Source organism: Manis pentadactyla, chromosome 7 (assembly GCF_030020395.1).
Source record: "Manis pentadactyla isolate mManPen7 chromosome 7, mManPen7.hap1, whole genome shotgun sequence".
Taxonomy (NCBI): domain Eukaryota; kingdom Metazoa; phylum Chordata; class Mammalia; order Pholidota; family Manidae; genus Manis; species Manis pentadactyla.
This window is the reverse complement of record NC_080025.1, coordinates 87,414,792-87,437,442: the sequence shown is the minus strand read 5'-3', so window position 1 is coordinate 87,437,442 and position 22,651 is coordinate 87,414,792. Positions and strand designations below refer to the sequence as shown.

General features: G+C 34.0%; 1 protein-coding gene across 7 annotated transcripts in view; it reads left to right on the top strand.

Annotated features, from left to right (window-relative positions):
* DGKB (diacylglycerol kinase beta) overlaps positions 1–22,651 on the top strand; it is a 749,649-nt gene that overhangs the window by 200,727 nt on the left and 526,271 nt on the right. For all 7 annotated transcript variants that reach the window (XM_057504557.1, XM_036894568.2, XM_036894565.2 and 4 more), the window contains 6 exons: positions 369–418; positions 3,798–3,872; positions 7,325–7,444; positions 15,116–15,233; positions 17,583–17,671; positions 17,754–17,870. In XM_057504557.1, the coding sequence (XP_057360540.1) occupies positions 369–418; positions 3,798–3,872; positions 7,325–7,444; positions 15,116–15,233; positions 17,583–17,671; positions 17,754–17,870 (569 nt within the window). The remainder of the gene's footprint in view (positions 1–368; positions 419–3,797; positions 3,873–7,324; positions 7,445–15,115; positions 15,234–17,582; positions 17,672–17,753; positions 17,871–22,651) is intronic.

The following is a 22,651-nucleotide window of genomic DNA, read 5'->3' as shown; positions in this document are numbered from 1 at the left end:
CCTTTGATACCCACACTCTGAGTGTCCAAACTCTGTCTCTTCTGTTATTTTTGATTTAGCATTTAATGATCTTGTGATAAAAAATTTGAACGAACAATAGTGCTGTGTTTCCCAGAAATGTGGCAATACAGACTTTGTATCTGATATCCAGTATTTTTGCTAACTGATTAAATCCTTTTCAGTTTAGCTTGAGAGATGATACAACAAATTAATTGCTTTAATTAATTTAGTATTTAAATTTATTTAAAATTTAGTATTTGGAGGATTTAGTATTTGCTTTCAACAGAAAATAAATTTTAAAGAATATGTCTTATACTGACATTGATCTTACTCACTTATCATCTTTATTCAACACCTTTTATTTCCAGTTATGTTTCGCCTCTATGACACAGATGGGAATGGCTTCCTGGACAGCTCGGTAATTTTTTTCTTCAAATTTTCTGTGAAAATTTCAAACTGGTGGTTTTTCTGAAAAAAAAAAAAATCAATGTATAAATTTATTGTTATTACCACAGAAGACCTACTTAATGTAATTTCCATGCACTCTTCCAGCATTTTTATTGTCTTTTTTGAAAGAGGGATCCAAAGAAACTGTTAGGTTTACAGTTGTTCTACTGAATATTTCTACTACAAAAGAAGTGACTTTGTGTGAACTGAAAGGTAAAAAATGACTCCAATGATGTCTGAATAGAAACATCAGAGAAAGTTGAGGCCATTGATCAAGAAAGCAAAAAAATATGTCTCAGAGCCGGGCGTGGGGGCCATGCCTGTAGGCCCAGCTACTCCGGAGGCCAAGGCAGGTGGATGGCCAGATCCCAGGGCTTCTGGGCTGCAGTGCACTGTGCCATTTGAAAAAAAGTATATGTTTATCACATATATAAATGAGATTCGATACTAAGGAAAATACTGAGAATACAAGTAGAATTTAAAGGAATTAAAAGTAAATTTAATCATTTTATTATTTTCTCATTTTTTAAAAGTATGCTTAGTCATATATGCTTTCAGAATAGGTAAATATATTTGAATATTGCTTAACAAACTTCCCTTTTAAAAATGTCTCATCCAATGTTAAAGGGAATTTGCACTTCATATTTATAGTTTCAGTAATAAAAAGCAACAGTAGAAAAGTAACATTGCTGTATAATTTAACTGAAAAGAATAATTAAATGCTTATTTTATTTGTTATGTATGCAAATCATTGACAGTTTGCAGAGAGGTAGTTAGATTCTTGCATTCCTACTTCCCAGATTAGTGCCTCATATGTAAATCTATCTCAGGTTCCCTCCAATAATGTAATTAATACTTGCTAGTAATATTTAGCATCTTACATTATTACCTGTTCTATAAAGAAAATATAAGAATGTTAATAAAATAATAAATGTCAGATTATGGAAATTTTTAAGAACACAGAAACCTTAGAAAACAAATCCTTTGATACAGTTAATACTGATTAAAATAAACATTATTTGTGATCATGACTTTCTCTTATCATCTGGTGTACTTCCGCATGGCAGAACTCAGACAGAATTTTAAAAACAAAGCAAGGAAGTTGAAGACATACTCATGTAACACTGAGTGGGGTAAAGGTACATGTGCCGCTCCAGAGAAAGATCCAGATATATAATTCCCACTCTCAGAAATGACCACCCATCTGAATCAATGCTGTGGTTCTGCAGTTTCTTATGTTTGTCTTTCTAAATTTTTCAAATGTATTATTTTCAAGTAGGTGGTATCATCCAGTTTTCCGTTTAGGAAGACTAAGCCACACAATACATTTACTCATTTTCTGGTGGCATTTAACAGCTAGGAATTCAGGTTTCTTTAGGTATTTAATGTACAATTGGAGTGACCCTTCTGATTATACTAATGTAAGTTATATTTTCAATGCAGATCTGTTTTACTTAATGTTTCTTTCTCATTAAATTAAAAAGGTGTTTCTTTACTAGACTTCTAGCCATGGGTTGACAGCTGATTTGAAAACTCAGTCAAATGTGGGTTTTTTTGATCTTCGGTCAATTTTTTTTTTTTTTTTGCTAACATATAGTAGATTCCTAGCAATATTTATAACTATACTCTCAATATTAAATAATGAGTGTAGAATAAATAAATTAGTTTGTGATTAAAATAGGTTTTTTTTGTAATTAAAGTCTGGATTTAATTTCTATGGCTTTTTCTACACAGTTTTCTCCCCCAGTATATTTCTTCCAGTATCAGGTTGAAATGGTTGAAATTGTACCTTCTGAGGTCATTTATCTTGGAAAGGTAAAGGTGAAGGAGTTCACATCTTGGAAGTAAAAGAGGAAAATTGATACTTAGAAGAAATACCATTATATGTAATAATACTACTTAATGTTTATCAGTTACTTTCAATATACCAGGAAAGATAAATATGTTTCATGTAATAGCATGTTTAATCTTTGCTGTAATTCTATGCACTAGGTAAGATTAAAATATCAATTTTACTGATGAGGAAACTGAATCTAAGAGAAGTTAAATGACTTATCGAATGTCACATGCCTGCATCATAGTCCACCAAAAATAAGTTTTATTCTTAAAAACATACCCAGGGACTTCAACCATTCCAAACCATTAAGGCACATATAACCAAAGACAGAGTAGGTGAAAGAGTAGAATAGACACACACACACACACACACACACACACACACACACACACACACTCTAGCCTATAATTTCAAGGGATTTGTATAAAAAATCTGTAATAAAAAACACATTTATATTTGTATTGTTTCTGGGGCAATCTGTGTTACATAAGTAATTTTCATGATTACATATTTTCTGGAGAGAGGAGTGTAGTATTTGTCAGTTTCTCAGAGGGATCCATGAGCCCCAAAAGAAAACCTCTTTTACCATATTTCCTCTTCATGCCGTGAATATTAACTACATGTATTAGGTCAGATACCTGAGTAAAATAATCTCTGATTAATATACTTTCAAGACATATTTTTTATACTTATATTTTAAATTATCATACTATAAAACACCACTTTTAATTATGGCACTGACTACATTTTAAATTACAAAGTATGTTTCATCTTTTCTAGAGATAAGGAAACATTAAAATATTAAATAAATAGGCACAAAATTGCAGTGTTTAAATTTATTTAGCCAAGCCATATGTATTAAATAACTGTTCTTTAAAGAGTTGACATTTGAGCAGAGTAATGTGAAAATTCAAACTATATTCTATCCCTTCACAAAATAAACTCTACATCTACTTAGCGTCTAAACCTTGACCCTGAATATTCCTCTAGTAGAGAAGATTATCCCAGTAAATGGCTGTAACAGTTAATGTACGTATCAGAATAAAAATAAACCCCAAACACTTCCTTCCATCCTCCCACACCTGTTTTCAAGCCAAAAGGTCAGTATACTCAGCGGCTGAAAAATCACATCTTGTGAAAATATTCATCTTCCTACTTTCATCAGATGCTCCTTTCCAAAGAAAAATGTTCTTCCTTAAAAATCTTCTGGAAGAAAATCTTTTTTTGTATACTTGTGCCCTCTCTTGGTGAAGATCTCTAAGTAAACTCCAAAATGAATTTATGTTTAGGTTTTTCTTTTATGTATAATCAGACCTTTAAAAGGGATATATATTTTCATTGTATTTATATTTGTGTATTATATTTATTGTGTGTGTGTATATATATAAATTAATCATATAACTCCTTTAGTTTTTGAGCTACATGTTGAACAAACAGTTTGTGTAAGTCAAAACTGAAGAATTAAGACCTTGTATTAATTCTTTCTCTCCCTCTCCCTTTCCCTCTCCTCTAGGAGCTAGAAAATATCATCAGTCAGATGATGCACGTTGCGGAGTACCTTGAGTGGGATGTCACTGAACTCAATCCAGTAGGTATATGAATGAAATTAACTGCTGGTGGAATTCTAGAAGTCCCCTTTCTCTTTTGTCTTTTTTGGGACCTGAATATACATATATTCACTCTCATTTGTTTTTTGTTTTTTTTTTATAACTCTAAGTTACTATTTCTAATCAGTAGCCAAAGTGGATTCTGAACAACAAAAGGTATTTGTGGTGTTCTGAAACTCTTAGCAGCAACTTTTGCTTTTCTTCTTTATGGAAATTAACTGGAATTGTGGTCATATATACACATAAGGTACACAGGCACTGCTGATGGACACGTGACATCATGACATGTCATTCAAAATATAATTAATATGTATATGTTTTTAATGATCTCTATGAATTTTTATTATGTGGAGATAGCTAGAATAATTATTCTAAGAGAAGATGATGGTGGTCAAGAGGATTATGATAGTTCACTGCGCACAGCACACTATGTTATCTCATGTGTATGTGTTAATGCTGGCAGCTCTCTGATGTAGGTACTGCTATTTTATTCACTTTACAGATGAGGGAATTGAGACCCCAAAACATTAAAGTTACTTGCCCAAAGTTTTCTTTAGTTAGTTAAGACAGAGCTGGGAAATTTTAATCAAATTGCTTAAAGAAATAGTATCTAACGATGTGTTTAAAAACAAAAAAATTTACTTTCTGTAGATTTATATTGAATGTACAACATTATTCAAATGTATATTAAAATATACTTGATTAAAACTTTTGACTTTGGCCACAGGTAATATTTTGGGGAGAGTTGGTAAGTGTTACTGATTTTAGTTTATTTTTGAAACCAACTGCGTTTAACAAATTGTACATGAATTAAGCAAGTACAAATCAATTTTATTTAAATGGTTTACATCTTACATGAGTTCTAAAAAGCTATTCTTTAAGCACTGTTCACATTTATGCAGTTAACAGCATGATAATGGCATGATTTTGTGATATGAGAGCTCTCTGATTGCATTTCTCCTGCTTTGCAAACTAATGCCAGTGAACTACAACAGTCACATGCAATGTCACATACAAAAGAAGGCACGAATTTGTACAGGGATTGGGGTTTTCCAAGTGTTAACTCGGTTTTCTTTGTTCTTTTTCTATTTTTTTGGATTTGGAAATGCACATGCTATGCACATAACAAGTGGCAGATAGCATTAACAAAGTTGCAGTTTAGATATGGAATAATAAAGTAGATGGTAACATGTATTTAATTCTAAAAATACCGCTTGATTCATCTTAGCACTATTTTCACTTAACATCAAGTGATTTCTTACAAATTCTGGGGCCTGTTTTTGTTACGTTAAATCTAAAATGGCTTTCTTCATCCTATTCATCTTAAAACCTGTGAATGCCAATGAAGTCTCTGTCCTCACTGGAGTAATCGGAGGCAAGGGGATCTTTTTTTGAGCAGCTTTAAGAGCAGAAGAGGGCACCACCACTTCCCAACCAGTTCCCATGCGTGTGGAGCACAGACTTGAGAAAAGGAGGATCTGGATGCTCTGAGAGAGGGAACAATTGTTATCTCGACAGTCTAATTATGGCAAATACTGGAAAATACAAATAGTAACCTATGTGGTGTTATTTGTCTTTTGGCACACTGATAAGCTTGTCATTTCTATGTGTGGTAAAACAGTAGAAAGTCAAGGTATAAAACACCTTGCACACTGTGTCTGCTGTCATAAACACTGCCTCATCCTACTTAATGACCCAACAGCTCTGCTCGTTTTCAACAGTATCAGGCCCCCGATAAGTCTGTATGTATGAATAAGAGAACCAAACGTTCAAGGTTGACGACAGTCAGTAGAGAAGACTGAGATGTCCTTGGGAAGAATTTTTAAAAACAAACCTGGGCTCTAGCATTAGATGTATTAGGTACAAAATGAAGGCATCAGCCATCAAAACAAATGCTCTGTGTTTTAGGTCTTTTCTCATTTATTCATTTCCACTAGTTCATTAGCATGCCTTTAAGGGGCAGGATATCTTAATGAGATCTTATGCCATTTTGCAAATTCTAAATAATTTCCCTTGTCTTTTTATTTTGAGAATAATTAAATAATTATTTGGCATCATTTTGTTCCAAAAAATCTCCAATGCCTATAGATAAGCTAGTTTCTATGAAGGAAAATAACCTGATTTACAAATACTTCCTGAGGAAAAATACCAATCAACTAAGTTCAAGAATTTTTAGGCAAACAACACTTCTATCAACATTTCATGTACAGCCGATCCTTGAACAACATGGGAGTTAGGGGTGCCAAACCCCCACACAATCAAAAATTGACACACAACTTTTGACTTGCCCCAAATTTAACTATTAATAACCTACTGTTAACCAGAAGCCTTACTGGTAACATCAATAGTTGATTAACACATATTTTGTATGGCATATATATTATATACTATATTCATACAATAAAGTCAGCTAAAGTAAAGAAAATGATTTTCTAGATTGTCTTAAATCTCTGAAAAAATTGCAATATATTTATTGGAAAACATCTATGTATAAGTGGGCCCATGGATTTCAAACCCATGTTGTTCAGGGGTCATGTATTATATTTATTGCACATTTTGAAATTTTTCTTCTTATGCACTCTATATTTGACTGATTAAACTTTGATTAAAGTTCAATAAAATCTCCACTTAGATAAAGGTGATGAATTGCTCTCTTCATTGGTGTCCTAACCATGTTCGCCACTTTTGTGCTATAGATGGGAAGTACTTTGCCTTCCCAGAAGCCAAGGGTGATAAGTTTGGAAATCCCATATAATTTCCGCTAATACAATACTAACAACACTATATGAAGGATGATCTTTGAAGATTCTTATACTATATTAACACATTTAACCTTCACAACAACCCTTTGAATTAAATACTGATATTAGCACTATATACCTGAGAGAGAAATGTATTACAAGGAAACACTGCAGAGAACATTTTGGGTCACTTTGTGCAAGCCATCAAAAATGACTTGATTGTTTAACTTCTTGGCTCTATTAATTACTGATAGGCAATGAAAAGCAACTTAATTCCCCTGCCCCTTACCACTTAGCAAAGAATTATTTCAGTACTTTGCCATGAAGTTAATTTGTTCAGGCATTATCTGGCATATATTTGAATTTAAAAAAATAATCTAGAGAAAGCAATTAGAAACCACCTTCACCCTTGAAGATACATTCTGCTTTTAGCTGTATCATTCAGTGATAAAATATTAAAAAGTTAAGCAATTTTTTTCTAAAAGTTGATCACGTAATCAGGTTCTAGAAACATAAGAAAGCCACTATACCCTCAGTAATAGGATTAACATTAACCTAGATATTATCTCAACTCTCCACTTAGCTGTTCATCACAGTTTGTTATAACCAATTCAGTGCAAGGCCCTCTTGTATCATTATGAAGTGTATCTTATTGATTCATTGTAAGTTTTCTTTTATCTCCTTTACTCCAGATCCTTCATGAAATGATGGAAGAGATTGACTACGATCACGATGGAACAGTCTCTCTGGAGGAATGGATCCAAGGAGGAATGACGACGATTCCACTTCTTGTGCTCTTGGGCTTGGAAAATGTAAGCATTTACACAAAGGGGATGGCCTGGTGGCAAGTCAGTGGGGTTCTCTATTACACATTTTAACAATGAGTTGATTTAGCTTTTTTCTATCATTAAGCATGTAGTGAGTGCCTGGATTTTTTTTTAACAAGTATGCCACAGTGCAATTCGAGAGTAAATTCTTGTGTAGTAAGACTCACCACACACATATTGATTCATTTTAGGTTATTATCTTATTGTTGCTCCCTCTTTTTCTTCTATTTCAAGTGCAACCTAGTTTTTAAAAATATTGACCTTTTGTGGTTCTTGTCCCACTTTGCTGCCAACCCCCAAATTTTTCAGATTTCTTGTTACCACTGAACAATTTTGCAGATTCAAAACTATTCAAGATACCACATTTTTAACTCAGGTCTCAAGAAATCTTACACTCTGTGTTTGTAAAACATGAGAATACATAAGACTGTGCTAGTACATATGTACATGTGGTTTGGGGGATATACAGACAGGCTTCAGGATTATAACCTTTGTGTCTTTTCACCTGGATCTTTAAATTCAGGTAAATTTTACCCTTTGCGAGGCCTGTGGGATTTTAGATATGGTGAGGGGAAAGAAAAGACAAATTACTAATAGGTGATATATAGGAAATTACCCTTGAAGTAAATAATTTCTTGAAATAAAAATAATAAATATAGAACTATATCTCTACATTTTGAGTGTTAATGAAACAATATTTCATTGTATCTGATGTTCTTATATATGTAACAGTATCTTTCTGTAATAATTTGTATATACCTCTGTCATAAATATTTGTTTAATTGCTTAATATATCTTCTGACAAAAGCATATATAAATCAGACTGTTGGGAGAAAATGAAAACAACATTGACAAAATGTTAACATTTTAAGGTTTAGTATATACTTAGTACTGAAAAATAGTTGTCAGTTCAGTGACTATAATGGGGTATGTGGTAGGGACTTGGTAATTAGGGAGAATTGTAGTAACCATAATGTTGCTCATGTGAAACCTACATAAGATTGTAGATCAATGATATCTTAATAAAAAAAAATAGTTGTCAGTTGTTAGTCAAGAAGCTCTAATGATATTGATTTCCTTGTAGGGAATTTTACACTTTTAAAGCTAAAATTTTGCTTAGTCTCAATATTGATGGAAATTCTAGTATGTGAAAGAATGAGAAAAGATGCAGGAATGAGTAAGTAAACCATGTGGTGGTTGGGTGGTTGGATGGGAAAATGCAGAAATGGAGGTTTAGTCAGATATATTTTAACTATCATAGGATTTTGAAAATTATATTTTTCCTTGAAAATTATTGCTTAGAAGTCTCTATGATTTGATTCATAAATATAGATATTTATAAAGTCATAAAAACAGAGTGGGTAAATATTGTCCACAAATACATATGGATTTAACTAAAATATTTTAAACAAATATACCTCATCAGTTTCTAGTTTAGCAGTCACTTTATTTCAACGGAATGACAATTCTTTGTCATTAATATCCATCAGGTTAATAATACATAATTTACATTATAATCATTCTTCGATTTTCATTTTGTGTATTTAGTTATCAAAGATGGTTTTGAAATTTAATATGAGAAATTAGGGTTTCAAAGTAGTAGCGTTTCCAAAGCTGTGTTCCCAGTGATGGCCACTAGATGGCAGGACTACATTGTATAACATTTATAGGTCCTCTTAACTATGAGATGCGATCTTTTTCCCAGGCCAAGAATTCTGAGATTCTTCACTTTAAAAAAAAAAAAAAAGCCTCTAAAATTGTCTTTTAATAAAATGTATAAGCCCTGTAATTATGATCACAAAACAGAACATCTATTTGTTAGAAACAACTTTTTAATTCCAAGGCATGGTAAGTGTTTCATAAAGCAGGCATGATACAATGACAACTGAGTGATGAGGGCCTTTTTTAGTAATTGAGATTTATGTCCTTATCTGTGGGTAGTTAATGCGTTATGTTATTACCTGTAGAGAATTTGATTCATGGTGTTTTTCCCCCCTTCCTCCCCCTGCCCCACTTTTGCTAATCAAATTGGACATCTTGAAGCTCTTGGCTGAGTTTAGCCATTTATTGTGGGACCTCTCTTGTTAAGTTGTCCCGTATATTCTTGTGTACTGTCAATTATGAGCACAGGGAGTAGCTTCTAATTGACAGTGTATGATAACTCCACAGTGTATTTGAAAGTGACTGTGCTGTACTAGCCAAATTACATAGACAAGAATATTGTCCTGAGAGAGTAATCCTCACTTCTGATGTAAGGCAGAGCAGTTGTGATTTCATTGTAGTTTATTTTTCTCCATCAACAGAACTTTAAAAGCTACTCTACTGTAAATAAGGTTTGTTTCAGTTCCAAACTCCAAAGTAGTTTATCAGAACCCGATTGTACATCAAAAATTCTAGAATAAGAGCCATTTCCTTTCTCTTAAAAGAAGTACTTCAAACTTCATGATACACAATATGAAATGGTAGAGTCTGTTACATCTGAAGGAAGATTGAGAATTTGGCAACATACGTAGTTTTGATTACAATAAAAATGCATACCTGAGACTAACTTATTCTTCTTTCAGCATTCCTCTCATTGAAGAAATTATTTTAATCTCAATTTTGAATTTAAATGTTTTCCTTTCCAAAACAATTTTATTTAGCAATAAATTCTGCTCCAGGGATTGGCAGATTTGTCTGTAAAGGACAGGTAGTAAATAATTTAGGCTTTGTGGATCATGAGGTCTCTCGTAGCAACTGCTCAACTTTGTCATCACAGCTAGCACAAAAACACTCACAGACACCACATAAATAAATGAAAAGAGCAGGGCCGTGTTCCACTAAAACTTCATTTACAAAAACAGATTGCTGGCCAGATTTGACCAAGGACTATAGTTTTCTGACCCCTGATTTATTCTATCACCAATCTGTCACTTTACAAACAGAAAGAGTTTTAAGTTATTTTTGGTCACTTAGAACGAAGGACTCAAATGCCTCCTATTTAGCTCAATTAAACAACCCCAGCAAGACACAAGGACTGATGGAGAGAGAGCGCAGTCACATTGAACTTCATCAGAGTGGGATCCACTCTGGCTCTTTTATGAACTAATAACGTTATTTCATGCCAGCCTGTCATCCTCTCCAGACATAAAAAATGTTAGTCAATAATATCCTTTTCCATTTCTAGTATTCTTTCAGTTTAAACATTCCTTTTCCTAGATGAACAAAATAATTAATAATATTCAATTCCTGAATTCTGTAATCTTGGATCACTTTTTCAAGGAAAATTCCTGAATTCATATTATCATTAAAAAAATAACTCCCCCCCAAAAAATGAATATACATTTAAGGAGGAGCCTAGCTTGAAATAATAATAACTTAGATGTTTAGTCTTGTGTTGTGCTCACATCTGCCTGTATGGTTTTATAATAGATATATAGTTCGATTTCACTAAATGTGCTCACAGAATCCTGGGCTTTAATCCCTATTTGTAGTTTAAACTTTGCCCTTTATTGAAATGTTCTGGGACACATTTTTTTGCTCAATTCAATAAAGTAAAAGTAATTGTTTGGTTTGCCTCCTGATTTCTGATGAAACGTGTCCCCTGATGAAATTTCTTAGTATAATGGAAAGCAGAAGATGATGTATTCTTAATAGACTAAGCTATATCTGGTCAACTAATGTTTCACTCACTATTTTTAAAAATGTAATTTGGTTGAGTTCTGCTGTTTACACATTAATCAATCTAGAAAGGAGTTATGAAGCTGGATGAATGCAACAAACCCAGATTCCAGATTGGGTCATTCAAAGAAAATAATTATGTTGCGTGTTACTGCTGTTGAATTTGCATTTAAACCTTAAAAATGGCAGTCTTGGCCTGACTTCAGAAAGTGCAATCTGGAGATAAACAGTTGATTGAAACTATGCTCAGAATTTTAGGATTTCTATGTATTCTCTTTGCCTCAGCCTGATATAGCTTTTGGTCAAAAAGAGCAGTTTATTTCATACTATGATTTTTGGGAGACCTTGAATAGAAAAGTAAGGTAATTTAATGGTGCTTATTATTTAATGAGTTGGAAAAAACTTGCAACATTGTATCTTCTGTGTGTTATAATGAAGTGGGTTGAAACAGGAATATACCTGGGTGTGTGGATAGGAGTCTTTCGACTGTGACATCAGTGAAATTTCTCCTTGAGGTCTTTGGAAAAAATGATATTATTTATAAATAGCACAAGTTCACTTGAATACTATATGTGATACTAGAAGTGTTTAGGGGAAAGCTAAAACTTTAGAAACTGCTAGGATAATGAAATAGGTTTCAAAAAATTCCAAAGGGCATTCTTCCCTTTGAAACTTCCTTTTGACTTCTTGTGGATTAAAAGGAGAGGAAGAACCTGGAGCTCCTTCTCTGTGTGAACTTGCCCAGGTTTATTAAGCACCTCTCTGTTAGAATCAGTTCACAGAACTGAACTGCTTCATTATAAAATATGGTGTTTTCTAAATATCAGGAAAAATGTCTATTAAGAATAGTGTCTGATCATGAAAATATCAGGGAACAAAATTTTAATGAAATGAAGTATAGTAAACCTGCAAACATCCTTCTCAATCTTTTGGCTGAAACATTGGGATGGTACACAACTCAACTCATGAGAGTAATACTATTTGCTGTTTATATAACACCAGTCTTCTGAGAAGCTAAATGGACTTCACCGGCATTGCATAGCGAAACCTCACACCATGGCCCAAGAGAGGAAAGTGGGTACTTTCATTTGATTACAGAGAAAAATAAGAAGAAAGGAGAAATGGTTTATCTACCTTTTCAGAGAAGGTCAGGAATCAAGTCTTCCAGATTCCCTCTTCATTTCTTTCTTATAAAGATGAGTTCCTTTCTATGGCAATAAATATTTATTTGCAATAGAAGTACTAATAAGAATATGGTCTATGGGCTGATAGAATACAGTAAGGGACAGATTCTCTCCCTCCCTGACTAAGGTTATCATCTAAATAAGACAGACAAGATAAGACATGACAATACAGAGTTGTAGTATAAATTGCACTACTGAGAAGTAGTTGGCTCCTGGTTTCAATTTCTTCTCTTGAAGTCACATACATATTTTGTCCTTTGCATATTTTGGCAATATGTCAGGGTAAGAGCTATAAAGCTATTTAATTTGTTTTTTGGTAAAGTATTTTGTGTCTGGGTGATGGATTTGTAAATCAGTTGCAGCCTGTAACATGGCTAAGTGTTCTGATTGACAGAACACCCACGTTCAGACTTGTTTATTTTTGATAAGGAAAATGCCAGCTAACTTAGTCCATATGTGCTCTTCAACAGGATGAGGCTTATTCACATGTAATGGACACTCATTTAAAAATAAAATGACAAGGATTATAAGAACAGTAATACATATGAAAATTAGATTTTTCCTTTTTCCTTATCACTGAAAGATGTTTTTTAAACATTAAACTGCTAACTTTATCAATATAATTTAAAAGAAATCAACAACCCCATTACTTAAGCTTTTCACATCACTATGCTTTATTCTTATTTGAAAGAATAGACATTTTAAAATATAGGCAGTTTGGAAAATACAGCAAATTTAAACAAGCATATAGAGCATTCCATTCATATAATAAAGATACTAGAAATCTTATGACTCTGGCAAACCAGAATGGGATTCAGAAATTACTACAGAACTTATTTCTTAAGTTAGGAAGAAAATTGAAACACTCATGTCTTCTGATATCATCTCCATGACACCTTCTGCACAACTGCTTTTGTTGAGAGCTTGTTTATCCTTTGTCAGAAAAATGAATCTGAGCTTTGTCAAGAACTGTGAAGAGTCTGAGAGTTACCCTACTTGCAAATTATCAAGTTAGCTTGCCAGAGTTTCGTGGATGAGGGGGCATGAGACACCAGGGTTCAGAAACAAAGGACTTATTTATTCACAGCAAAATTAGCGATAGGATCTTCATGTTTCCTTGCCCGCAAAGTCTCATGGGGGCTTGGAACCTTTGGCTTGGGGAAACTAAATCTTTTATAATGTACACTAAACAAATCTGCTTTATCCTTTGCTTAGAAGGGAGGGCTTATTTTTATTATACTGGACAGTAAGTAAATCTACCCTCTGCTCTGGAGGGAGACACATCTGTATTGTCCAAGGCTGTTTGTTATTCAAATATCTTGAAAAGATAGCCTGGAAGAAAAGAGAGTTCTTCTCCTTACAAAATGTGCAGAAATTCAAGAGACCCATAGAGAATTGTCTCCCAGGAAGCATTTTCATTAATGTTTCATGTTACAGTGCAGATTTGACATTTCTGGTTCTAATATAAGAATTAGTTACTGTGGATTTAATTGGGTGCTTCATATCTGGTGCTTTAACTCTTGTCTTGGAATATAAAAAAAATGGTGAGGAAACATTATTATTAATATTTTATTATCAAAAGAAGCAAGATGATCAGGACATGTTTATGTCATCACACTGCTACAGAAACTGTATTAGCTCCCCAGCACATAGTAAGTGCTCAAAAAATTATTCTGTACTCTAAAATGACAACTTAGCTAACCTGAAAAATTATGCTGTATAATGGTTTCTATAGGATACCAATAAATGATGTCTAAAAAATTCTGAGTTTGATACAATTTGGTGAATGATATTCAAGGACTACATGTTAAGAAAATGATGGTAAGAAAAGTAATGATATATAATAATTTCATTTAATATTTCGATCTTTTTGTAAGGAATTCAAGAGGCTTATAAGCATAATATTTCATTGTACTTAATTCTTGAATAATGCAGATGTAGTTAAATACGTATTAGAGAAGTAGTTATAATATTATATAGAGTTTTACTTAGAAGAGTAAATCATAATTACAGTTGTGCTAACATGAGAACTAAACTCAAGATTTTGTTGAAGCAAATAACAACAGTCTTTGTTAAAAATAAGAGTAATGCATTTTTAATATTTTTACCACCTTTCTATGAGATTTAAAATCATTCATCTTTTAAAAGAGAAGTAAGCAAAATGATAATGTAATTAGGTCCTTAAAATGGTTACCTTTGAAATTTATCATTTGAAACATGCAAAAATATATTACTGTAAATTGTAAAACATAAAGAATCCCCTACGGAAGCCATGGTCACTAGTAACTTACCTTTAAGTCCTGTTCTTTCCCATCTCATCCATTCCTCTGCCCCCTTACAGGACCTCACTACCACCATGGAACTGGAATATTCCTCCTACTAAGCAAGGGTTAACAACTTTTTTCCAAATTTTCATTTCTCAGGCTCTTCCACTCGTGAGTTTTTCTTTATTCATTTATTGTTTATGGAATTGTGCTGAGCGTAAAGTATTCAAAGGCGAGGCAGACATGTCCTTGTCCTTAGGGAGTACTCACTTTGGCAGGTCATTATGATGGTTTGGGAACATGCTGTTGAACTGTTGACATTAGACAAGAATTTGTGGGTTGCTATAGCATCCCAGATTTGTTAGCAGGATCTCATTCCACTAGAGCACATGTGTTTTTCTAGACTCTGTGGCGATCTTGGAGAAAGTGAGGGATGAAATAACAGATTGTCTTCCAGTGCCTCAGCGCAGCTCAGAATTGTATTGGCACTTACATATTCCTCTGTTTATTTCATTAAGTGAAATCTGTTTCTCTTCCATCCCCTGCAGAATGTGAAGGATGATGGGCAGCATGTGTGGCGACTCAAGCACTTTAACAAACCTGCCTACTGCAATCTTTGCCTGAACATGCTAATCGGTGTGGGGAAGCAAGGCCTCTGCTGCTCCTGTGAGTCTGTTTGCTTTGCCCAGGTGTCAGCTCCAGTGAGGAAAGCCTGACATCAAGGAGCAGTCCTGTCTGTAGATAAAGACCTAAGAAATAAACCTGACCCTTCCTGTACCTATGATTTATGTTTCCTTGCAGTATAATTTGAATGTTAAGTCACTCTAGTTTTAACTTCCTTCAATTTTGGGAAACCCTCCCCCTTGGAAAAGAGTGAAGGACATTTTCCAATTCATTAGCTATTTTCTTTCCACTGTTTAATTCATTCATGATTCCCAATTTCTTCTGCTATAATTGTGAAAATATCCACTGATTTCTCATATCTTATTTATATTTGTCATTTCATTTTTATAAGTTAGCCATTTTATTCGCATTTTCTTCATATAATGCGCCAATTACTTTAGATCTTTTTAAAGAAACCATTAAATTAACTGATTGTCAATTTGCATTCACGTTAAGAAATCACAAAGTATACAAACTCATCTTACACCTTAGGCATAAGATTTTTAATGCTATCATGAAGAAAATCTTCATAGATGGTTAATGGATATTGGAATCCAAAGTATTTCCAGTTATGAATCATGGTCATTTTCATTTCAGTACACTTATCTTTGCAATTTTCATTTCATTCTATTAAGTGAGTCTGGCCCATGAATTTTCTAATATTGTATGTAACAGTTAATTTAGAAAAATCACCTACGTATTTATAAATAAACATGTATGCCTGAGAAACTTACATTCTCTGATGCCCCTATTAACACAGAGGGAATATTGTGTCCTCACTAAAGTGTCACTTTCCCTTGGTTCAGCAACATGTTCATCCGTGCCCTTTCTGCTATGTACGGAGTTAATGAAACTGTCAAGTTTATTAGGCACATCCCTTTTTGTACATTTATATTAAATATAATTTCTTACCTGGCTTCCATACAATACATTGTTTTCAATATTGTTTTCAGCTAGCTGCTTCTGTGGTAGGATATTTGGAAATTGACTTTCTCTCAGATGCATTGATATTAAAAACCGTGTTTTAGTGCCACATTTAAGCAATTTCTAAAGTGTTTAAGGATTTTAATGAAGTTACATGAAATTGCCATATGCACTTTAGAGGGCAGTTTCTAGTGGCCACATTTGAAAGGCTAGTTACATTAGAATATTCTCCATGAATGAAGGAAGTTTGTTTTTAAAGTTTTATTATTTTTGAGGGAAGGAATTTTCCATAGATTCTGTTAAATATATGAAAAGAAATGATCACTCTCAGATAATGTAAGGGATGCCATATAGGGAGTGAGAATTTTGCTCTCAAACTTTAACTGATTAATATGGCAAATGCAATATTCTACATTATTACCAATATGAAAAAGAAGAGAAAGTTTTCTTTCTCAGGGTTGCCAAAGGAAATCACAGGGGTGGACATTTTGGAAGAGCTTTACTATATAAGTATTATATGGGTCTAGAATTTTTCATTCTAATTTCATGTAGTACTTAGTTTTTATTTTATTGAGAGGGCTATATGATTGCTTTTATCTAATATTTATTGTCTTTATTTATGCATTTAGAACTCTTACTTTGGAAGCAGTGTTTATTAAAAGCTCATCTGTATATGACCCTCAGTGTCAATCCATGAAATAATTTGAAGGTGCCAATAAAATATATCTTGAATTGACATCACATATTATAACACACACTCAGACACATGTTTGTAGATGTATATATGTATGTTTATATATACATATACAATTTTACATATTATATATATACTGTATATCATAATGCTGCTAAGCAAAGGTTGCTCCTTTAGGACAAACAGTCCCACGATGGCAAATGAGCAATGAACTATTATTGAAGGCCTGGCATTTATGATGAAATCTATTCTCTGGAAATAGACTAATCAGCCATTTAAGGTTTAGATAAATCAATAGACAAAATAATATAAACTCATGGGCTTTTATTCCCATGCCCTCCAGCTGCTCTCATGCCTATACTTTGTAAAACATAGACCTTTTCCTTCTAGCAAATGACACCAAGCCATTTGGCAGTCCTCAATTTGTCTTTAAGATTTTTGTCATCTGGGAATTATTGTGTAAAGTTTGAGTGAGGCCTGATTTAATTAAGCATTTCCTGCTATGCCATGATAGAGGAGTCTTGGTCTTTCACATGCATAATATTTCCTGTACTAATTGGCCTTTTGTATTCAATGGTAAAAACAGTCGACTTAGACTTTTCCTTGATGTGGCTGATTGGATTGATTAGGGAGCAGTGGATATGAAATGAGGTTCTGTTAATGTCATTCTTTCCCTATAAAATTGCAATCAAGACCAGGCTGAGCTCTGAATTTGTGTGCATGTTTCTTTTCAGTTTGCAAGTACACAGTTCATGAGCGCTGCGTGGCTAGAGCACCTCCCTCTTGCATCAAAACTTACGTGAAGTCCAAGAAGAACACGGATGTAAGTGTGGGGCCATGCTCACTCTCTGAGGGTGACATTGAGGAATGTCTCCTCTTACCACGCTGCTCTGGTTCTGTTCTAGGTCATGCACCATTACTGGGTTGAAGGCAACTGCCCAACCAAGTGTGATAAGTGCCACAAAACAGTTAAATGTTACCAGGGCCTGACAGGACTGCATTGTGTTTGGTGTCAGATCACAGTGAGTAACATCAGAAAACGAATCCCCGGCATTCCCTCACAGTGAAGACTGTGTATCCCATGCTCTCTGAGAGTCCTGCCCTGGAAGATCATGCTGAATGTTAGGCTTAGTCAGCATAAAACCGTGGATGTTTCTTATCTCACGTGGCTCCCAATGGGATAAGGGTCTGAGTCAGATTTGTCCTCACCGAATCCAGAATATTAGGGTTCCTGACAACTTTAGAGATGGTGCCACTGTACAGGCGCTCTGGGAGTTGTTACCCATATTGTAATCAGAACCCACAGCTAGAGGTGGGCAAGGGGCATGGAATACTGAGTGGGTGAAGCTCAGCCATTCCCTCTACCTGACAACAATATTTTGATAATTTTCTGTTTTACAAGTAAACTTATTTTAATCATGGAATTTTGGGGCCTATAAAGGTATAAAAATGAACAACATAGTCCAAAGACTTAATTATATAGTGAAAACACTAAGACTGAGAAAATCTAAGCAAATTGTTGTTGACCACATGGCAAGTGGGTCCATATTTTAGTTCTTATTGCCTCTAGAAACTCGTTTTCACCTATCTTCACAACATATTGTTGCCATGCTTCAATATGAGTGATAAGAGATTTAAATGTAAACACTAGTCATTGACAGTTGAGAAAGAAGAGGTAAATTGGTCTTTCCTGGGAAATGTTAGGACTCTACCTGGTTTGCATGACTGTCAAAGCATGCTTTAAATAAGTTCTGGAATAAATGCAGTTGTTACATGGTCTCCCTAGTGTTTCATGTTTAATTTCTGGAAATTAATTAGGATGCATATTTTCAAGAATAACCATTTTTGACAATATAGTACAAAAATATTCATAAGCCTGGGTTCCTCCCAACCCCATTGGTTTGGTTTGGTTTTCCAAATAGTATATGATTCCTCCTGTTATAAGATGAATTATTTTTGCATTTGGGAATAAAACAGAAGGAAACACTGTTTCAGTTAAGGAAATAAATTGCTCTCTAGTGCTCCTCAGCCACCCGTTCCAACCACATCATTTAAATTTTGTTCTCAAACACATGTACATGCACACAGGATAATGGGAAAAACAAACTGTGACTTGCATTTCAAAAATACAATTAAGTACTTTTTTAAATGAACACATTTTCTTCAATCATTTTCAGCTATTACTCGGTTAAATTGTATTTATGTTTGAAATTTCCTCTATTACAAAAGACGGTTTTATTTTTTTTTGAAGGATTTGGTTATTATCATAAAATGTCTAACAATGATTTAAATTACACATATGAATCATTTAAACATATCAGGTTCTCAGTTTTTAAAAGCCCACAACTATTTTGGTTTTAAAAAAAAAACTGTGTACATTTAAAAAATTACTTTTTTTGCTAAAAATCTATAAAAATGTGTAGTTTTCCTTTCAGATCTTGTAGGAACCTAGTCCTCTTATTTTCTCCATAAAGTGCATCCTTCATATCTTCAACATAAGGTGAACTTAGAGAATACCAGAATTCATTTCTTCTTTGTATTTCAAATTATTTTCCCATTCTCTGTAAATTACAAATGTAATATTTTAAGTGGATGATTTTTGTTCATTTTATTTCTTGAAAAACAGTATGATTTAAGTCTGCACTTAGCTTGAACACCCTCAAAATATGCATTACTATTTTATCTAACACAAAACTTTTAGAGAATTTTCTCTGACTCCTCTCCTCCTTTCCTTATTTGACCTACATGAAGTTTGCCTACCCTCTCCATTCTATGGGAATCAGTGCTCAGTAACCATTGCTCATGGTCTCTTATTGGTACTCAAGGTATCTTTATTTTCATGCTGGGTATTCCATTTTGTTTTTCTTGTTTCCTTTCTTTTGTTTCAATGGTTCCAATCATCTGGGACTCCAAAATCTACATTTGTAGTTCAACTACTCACCATTATAAATTTATGTTTGGATTTGATCCTGGCCCCAGGCTTGTGAGAAATTAGCCCCTCCCTTTTACAGGAAAGAGGGTACTACTGCTGAATTAACTATACTTCTAAAAATAAGGATTTCATGTCCACAACATTTCAGACAGCATGACTCTAACATCTTATTCTTAACTAAACATCAAATATACACATGAAGATGATTATATTTTTTACTACTGTAGAACACAACATGAACTGTAAAAGTCTTTAAATCCCATAGTCTCATTTAGGAAACAATGCTAAACAGGGAGGAATTTAAGGCAGTCAGAAAAAATGTGTGCCTTCCTATAAGTTTTCCTACGTCCTGAGGCTCCTGGCCACTTCAACCTTATTTACTGTAAACTGTGATCTCTTCAGGAGTTCTGTGGATATTTTGTTCATGAAACGAGACTTACACACTTTAAAAGAAAGTTCTCATATATCCAGAAGAATCTGTCACCTTCTCTGAAGTAACTTTAGCCTCAGTGCATTTTTGGAGTTTTCATTTTAAGCAGTTATAACGGCATATTTATTAAAGTGATGAGTTTGTGCTAGGTTAAACAGGATATGTTTACTTCAGAACATTACCTATTTAGTATAAACTAGAGTTTCTTCTCGAACCATTGTATGAAAATGCCAATATAAAGGAGGTCTGCCCTCAACTGATGACTAAGTACTACTACTGATAGCCTGTAAACAAACAGAATCTATTTTATGTCCATGAGCTTCTCCAAAGGTGCCATTAATACAGCCATGAGCTAGAAGGAGTGTTGAGCTCTAGGAAGGCCTATCTGAATGGAGTCCTCGAGTCATAGGTCAGACAGAAACAAAGAGAATAAAACTTAGTTTCATTTCCAGAGTTTCCCAAATGTCATTACTTCATTTGACATACTAATTTGAGAAATGGGTTGAGTCTTACGAGTCAGACTAACCAGATTCTGAAGATGGACTTTGTCCAATAACTGACACAGTAGTTGTGCTATCTTGATCCAGGTATGCAAAAAATTTTGGCCAGTGACCTAATTTGGAAAATGTAGTCCATGGTACCTATTTGTAGGATTGTTATGAGAATTAAATAGAAAAGAGAAATCTGTGTAGATATGTATAGGGCAGAACCTTATACACAAGTGCTCAGTAATTGGCCATTATTATCATAGTGAAAACTAGGGAATATTCGAATGGGGGCACAAAGCCCAACTCTAGACTTGCAGAGGGTTTGCCATGAACACTACTCATGCCATTTCTCTTTCCTGTGGAAGGACCTGTAGGTGCCCAGTCCAAGTCAGAACAGTCCCTACCTGTTTTAAAAGCATCCAGTAACATGTTTTAAATCCCAGACTAAGCTGACTTACTTATATTCACGAAGAACAACTGTTCCAACTCTCTCTTTTCTGTCAGACATGGTATCATTGTGCTTGCAGTCATTGGAAATAGAGTTAGAAGTCAGTTTCTTTTAGTCTTGTCTTTCACCTTTAGCTCATATATTCAACCTATCACTGAGCCTTGAAATTTACTCTTAAAATATCTCTCCCAAATTTGAGTTTTTATCTTCACCATTCACAGCCTAAGTGCAAGCTCTTAGCACCTTTTAACTAGATTAGAGTCAGAATCTCTTGGCTTATCTCCCTAACAGAAGGTACTTTTCCTATAATGCAGGCTGTAAACCACCTCCACAATCATCTTCTGAAAATACTAGTTGTTATCACATGCCCCCTTCAGCAACTGATAATAGTAATGTGATAATAAATGCAGCCATCACCTCCTACCCAACCTGGTTTTTAGTTCCCCAAATACCAAACCCGAAGGGCATATATAATATGCCTTTCTATGCACAGCCCTTCCAGTAGCTGTTCATATCTTTTGGAAAGGCCATGCTTCTCCCCTACCTGTTATTTCTCTCTCTTTGTTCCCTTGAATGCATCCCCCATAAATTCCAACTATACCTCAAGAACCAAATTCTGTCCCATTACTTCCCTGAAATTTTTCTTCATACCAATATTTTCTTTCTCTGAATACTTTCTATACTTTTATTCCACACCAGAAGGAAAGACTGCAACGGTTTCCAGTGGTTTCACATCTGTATGCTAACGTTTTCTACACTGCTAGACTACCATCTGATCCAGCCTTGGGTCCAGTATATGCATATTTTCCTAATTACCTTAAGTTCTTGAGTTTACAGGTGGTCCTCAATAAGTTCACATTAATGACTAATATACTACTCTCCTTACTGTCAAATATTGAATTTAAATGTATGATTTAAATTCTGTTTTAAAAAAAGTCATCCTGTAATATTCAAGTCTGCATCAGATATAAATCTTTAGATAAATACTTAAAGATAAAAACACATTTTAGGACCCGATTTTTAGTTAGTACTTGTGGCTTTCTGATATTATACTAGTCTACCATCTTATAGATATAAAGCACATGTATCTTACACTTTAAGATATATTTAAGAGTTTAAGCTATAAACCCTTAGAACTAAGTTTTATCTCCTTTTGCAAGGCCAACCATTTAAAAATAAAAACAGAAAAATCCTAAGAACGGTGTAAACTTGCCTGAATATTAAGGCAACCATTTTCCTCTGCTTTGTAGTTCAATCAGCCAGGCTAAATATCCTCACTGGTACTCTTTGCCTTCTCTTGCTTACATTCTCTCATCCTAAAGATCCCACCATTTATACCAGTTCACTTCTGCTGTGAGTTAATTTCCTTGACATTCTATTTAAAACATCTTGTAATTTGCTCCTGGTTGTAGTAAAATGTCCCTGGTCAGACAGGACTCACCAGAGTAGGAGGGTGATACATTTCATTTGAGCCTGACAAAAGAAAGCCTGTGTTATGGCTGTGA